This window comes from Sinocyclocheilus rhinocerous, unplaced genomic scaffold (genome assembly GCF_001515625.1).
Source record: "Sinocyclocheilus rhinocerous isolate Xijiao unplaced genomic scaffold, SAMN03320098_v1.1 scaffold856, whole genome shotgun sequence".
NCBI lineage: Eukaryota > Metazoa > Chordata > Actinopteri > Cypriniformes > Cyprinidae > Sinocyclocheilus > Sinocyclocheilus rhinocerous.
The window spans coordinates 379,641-384,569 of record NW_015631724.1 but is presented as its reverse complement, the minus strand read 5'-3'; the positions used below and the strand labels follow the sequence as shown (position 1 = coordinate 384,569).

The following is a 4,929-nucleotide window of genomic DNA, read 5'->3' as shown; positions in this document are numbered from 1 at the left end:
GGCAAAGGGATCTCATTATAATATTACCGCCCCTTAATCTGTAAGTTTACACCCACGGCGGCGTCATTGTGTTTTCGCAAGCGACAACGGTGTACCAGCTCTAATGCCATAGCGAAAGTTTGAGCAAAACATACTAACTGTTCTGCCTTTGTCTGCACAGACGAACACAGAACACTATTTAGATCTAAAATAAACATGCGGTTTATTTTCCAGCAGTTTACCTTAACCGACTGTTTTTGTAACTCGTGTGTTTTTAACGTAAACTTGTGTGTGAATGAGAACTTAGTTTAGTACATAGATGCTGTGACAGCCGCTTTCTGTTCATGTGCTTCGGAAAGTTGCTTTGCAATGATTTGTATCATGAAAAGCGCTGTACAAATAAACTTGACTTGACTTGACTTGACTTAATGCAGCTCTGAAATTAATTGAATTGTGACACCAAAAAAGTTTTACTGGACTTAATTGGAACAAATGATTTCTTACCAAGAGTTGCTGAACAATGAATCAAAGCATTGCTTTATGAACACAGAGAGTGATCGCAATTGAGCTATATCACACATAACATTTCCAATCTTGTTTTCGTACATTATTCATGACATGAGCACTTACAAATTTAAGCGGTTTGGAAATTATGAATCTGTAATAAATAATAAATACAAATGATCAAGACAAATTTTTGTCAAGTTGTGTATTTTCATTGCGCTATCTGTTCACTGTCACCAGTGTGTTGTTTCTAAGCTGAAAAACAGAAAATTGCGCTTCATTTCAGACCCGTCTCCACTCCGGTCATGACAGCAGATATGGCAGTTCATAACACAGAAAGCGTTCTAAATTCTAATATGTATAATATAAATTTTAACATCTATCTCCACAATTACCCAGTCTCTACTGGAGTGTTGGTGTCCCAAAGTCCCAGAATGCATTGTGTTGCTGATGTCACGTTCCCATTCTCTATTGCAGGGTTCCTCAAATCTTGCCCTGGAGGGCCAATGCGCTGCAGAGTTTAGCTCCAACCCTGATCAAACTCAGCTACCTGTGATTTTCTGATAATCCTGAAGACATTGATTAGCATTCTCAGGTGTGTTTGATTAGGGTTAGAGCTAAACTCTGCATGAAAGTGGATCTTGTGGGCCAGATTTGAGGATCCCTGCTCTATTGTGTGTCTTCAACTGTAGTTGTATGCATGTTTGAATATCTGCAATAGGCTTCAGCAGATGATTTTGCTGAACTAACACAATATAACAAGATGAAGCCATTAGCTAACACAACATTAAAAAGTCACCATAGCATAAAAAATTAACATTAAGTTGATACATATTTAAAAAAAAACATTCCTACATGTGAAAGTGTATCCTGTTTCTTTGGGAATTTAGACTTCTGTGGTTTTCACAACCAGAGTTTGTGCAATGTTGTGGAATCTTGGAAAACATTGATTTTTACTGTGACTGATGACACATTGACCATTCCAAGATGGCGGACACGACGACACATCTGGAGCTGTTGAATGTGCCATCTACCTATATATCAATGGTATAGTGCAATGCTTGGCCACATTTCTGCTAAAATTGCTGAAAAATTGCCTGGCAGAAGAATAACTAATTGTTATTAATGCAATCTTAACGTTTTGTTGCTGTGTGTTTAAATTATAAAACACTGCTAGTACTTTTCATTGCTTTCTTTCATGTAGTGTCCAAAGTATTTTTAAAAATAAAGACTTGAGTCTGTGATTCACAATCTTTCTGTGGTTATGTGATTTCACTTGTATTATTATTATTATTATTATTATTACCTAAAGAGACGATTTATCTATAACAGCAGTATGGTCAAACAGGGGCTTACAAACAGTCTCAATGATTTTATTTCAATCATGAAACTACGTCCAAACCAAAATCAGGCAAAACTCTGTGGAAGGCTTTGGGTGTGACGTCACCGCGTCTCTGCTACGTTGACGTCAGAAGCGTCAGCGGTGTTCAGTTCCAACAGTACATACACACACACACACACACACAGTTCCAATAGTTGTGAGGAAGGTGTGAAACCTAAATGCTGCAACTGCGGGGGAGAACACAGTGCGGGGTATGGAGGTTGTCAGATCAGGAAAAATGCGGTCAAAGTTCAAAATGTTAAGATAACGGAAGGATTATATTTTTTTTTTTTAAATTTTTTTTTTTATTAGTAGTATATGATATATTCGTTCATCGAGGCCTCACACTCCATCCCAGTAGGTGGCGGAAATGCACCTTAAGCTGGTTTGCCAACCGCCATTAAACACAAAAGAAGAAGAAGAAGAAGTTCCAATAGTTCGGGAAGGTCGATCGCAGTCTCGTTAGCCGACAAACATGATGTCCCTTGCTGCCCGTTCGGGGGCTTTTTCCCCATACCTGCAAGCTACCAATTATGCCGTGGCAGGTCCACTAACGCCTCTCATACCCGGCGTCGTCATGAAGACCGATAAACTCTTGATGGACACCAAGAAGCCGTTCCTGTGCCGCGAGTCCTTATCGGGTCAGAGCGCGAAGAGCGGCCTCGCCGTGTCCGTCAGCCTCAACGGTGAGTGTCACTGCTGGGTAGAGTCAACGCGAGAGCCCCGGTCTCAGCGTAGCAGTGGGAGGCCGTGCAGCGGCGCTCAGTCAAGGGCACAATGACCTCTCATATGTTTAATGTGTGTATTGAATAGGTTTAAGACGTTCGTAGTGTTGTACGTAATTAATGCTGAATTATTATTAATTTGAGATAGTTTGAACTGTGTAGCGAAATAGCAGCAATAGCTCACGTGCTAAAGCAGTTAGCATGACCGAGGCCTAGCAAATGTCCTTGCTGCGGCTGTTAGCAAAGCATTCTGACTTTTGAGGAAAATTTAACTTTTTTTTTTCTCTTTCAAGGTCCTTTATGATAGGATTACGATTACATAATAAAATAAATGCCACTGTGTAGGATAATTCAGCAGATTTCGTATATGTTTTGGGACAAGGGTAGCTAATAGTTTCTTGCTAAGATTGGCCTAACGTTACATGCTGCTTATGTAGATTACTTCAGAGTTTACATTTATTGAATTAGAAGCAAAATTTGCTCATATAGAATCCGTTTTTAGTGTTATTGCAGCATAATTTCTGAATGAGCTGGTTGAAGAATACTCTACATATTTTCAATATTATTTACTGAGCCAGAGCAGTCCTACTGTGTAAACAAGTCTTGGTATGCAGACCGTTGGCTGTGAGTCCTACTACCAAAGAGAAGTTGTTTACTATGAATCCTGACCTTTCGCAAGTGGTGAGCTAGCAACTGGCCTCCACAAGGGAATAAGCACTATGAGATTTATGTCTGTTTTTACAGGTTGTTTTTCTCACATCCCTGCTGGCAACAGCTCCTATTTTGCAAGTATAAGAAAGTTGGGGTCCAAAAAAAAAAAAAAAAAAAAAACCGGCCCCCCCCCCCCCCCACACTAATAATATGAATTAACATTAGATAATGTTTAACAGTTAGTTAGCAAGGTGGAAAGTAGCTATTGTCTTTTCTGTGCATACAGCAGGGTTCAAAAGTCTTGAGTTCATATTGAAAATCTGTGATTATTTTACAGATGATGTTGTGTACACATGTCAGTGGTCAAAATTAGTTTTTCCAAATCTTGAGAAAGCAGGGTGGGAGAAATAATTCCTTTGTGAATAATGATAATCCATATTTGAAATGATAAGCATTATTATTTGTCATGTTTAAGTGTAACATTTGCATAACATTACATTTTATTAACATTTAGCTAAAAAATCTGCACTCTGAAGAGGAGATTTGGTATTTGGTGCCGTTATGGATTAAAAAAAAGTGTTGTGTTGGCCGGATATCATATGACACAATCAATATATTGTTCTGTCACTGTTTTATATGTACATTTTTATGCAATGTCTTTATTTATTTGTTTGTTTGTTTTCTGTAGCTCGCTCTTTAGTGCGTTTCGCCCACACAGACATCAAGATCCCCGATTTCTCTGACTACCGGCGGCCTGAGGTTTTAGACCCAAAGAAGTCCTCACAAGAGAGCGGCGATACCCGACGGGCATTCTCCTATCTGATGACAGGTTCCACTGCCGTGGTTGGAGTCTATGCAGCCAAGACAGTTGTCACACAGTTTGTCTCCTCCATGAGCGCCTCAGCTGACGTGTTGGCCCTGTCCCAGATTGAAGTCAAGCTATCAGACATCCCTGAGGGTAAGAACATGACCTTCAAATGGAGAGGGAAACCCCTGTTTGTCCGGCACAGAACAGAAAAGGAGATTGCAACTGAGGCTGATGTCAATCTCGCTGAGCTTCGGGACCCCCAGCACGACAGAGACCGCGTCCAGAACCCCACCTGGGTCATTGTCATTGGCGTGTGCACCCACCTGGGCTGCGTGCCCATTGCTAACGCTGGTGACTATGGTGGCTATTACTGCCCGTGCCACGGCTCTCATTACGACGCATCTGGTCGCATTAGGAAAGGCCCCGCTCCGCTCAATCTGGAGGTGCCCTTCTACGAGTTCCAAGATGATGACACGGTGATTGTAGGATAAAGGACTGTACCGTAATAACTGATCAACACTGAACATGTGCTTTACTTGTTTGATTTTTGTCCATCTTGTTTCATACTCATAATCTGCATTGACTTGATGGGTAACAAAGGTTAATAGTATGTAATAAAGTGTATTTTATCGGATGGAAACCTCACTCAGCTCTATTTATTCAGTCTCAATATACACATCTATGTGTGTTTTACTTAATCACACAAGTTGTTTAATTTTATGCACATTACGCATTGGTTTACAGATAAGTAACAAATAAGATCTCTACTACGCTATAGCGCATAAGTGTTGAAGTGATAAAGGCAAAGGGTAAGAGATAGGGATGTAACGATTAACCACGAGCCGGTTGAAAATCAATTCAAATGTCACAATTCAAATCGG

At 40.3% G+C, this 4,929-nt stretch overlaps 1 protein-coding gene across 1 annotated transcript; it reads left to right on the top strand.

The window, feature by feature from the left end:
- Positions 1 to 1,974: 1,974 nt before the first annotated feature.
- Positions 1,975 to 4,693, top strand: LOC107741896 (cytochrome b-c1 complex subunit Rieske, mitochondrial-like). The gene is made up of 3 exons (XM_016554691.1): positions 1,975 to 2,021; positions 2,304 to 2,550; positions 3,929 to 4,693. Exons 2-3 carry the CDS (start codon positions 2,340 to 2,342, stop codon positions 4,537 to 4,539), a joined length of 822 nt encoding a protein of 273 aa, XP_016410177.1. The 5' UTR covers positions 1,975 to 2,021; positions 2,304 to 2,339; the 3' UTR covers positions 4,540 to 4,693.
- The last annotated feature ends 236 nt before the right edge of the window (positions 4,694 to 4,929 follow it).

Bases quoted from the DNA above. Each gene is read 5' to 3' on its own strand.
- LOC107741896 (XM_016554691.1), top strand. From the start codon at position 2,340: ATGATGTCCCTTGCTGCCCGTTCGGGGGCTTTTTCCCCATACCTGCAA. The intron at 2,551-3,928 runs GTGAGTGTCACT...TGTTTTCTGTAG, and splicing joins CGTGTCCGTCAGCCTCAACG to CTCGCTCTTTAGTGCGTTTC.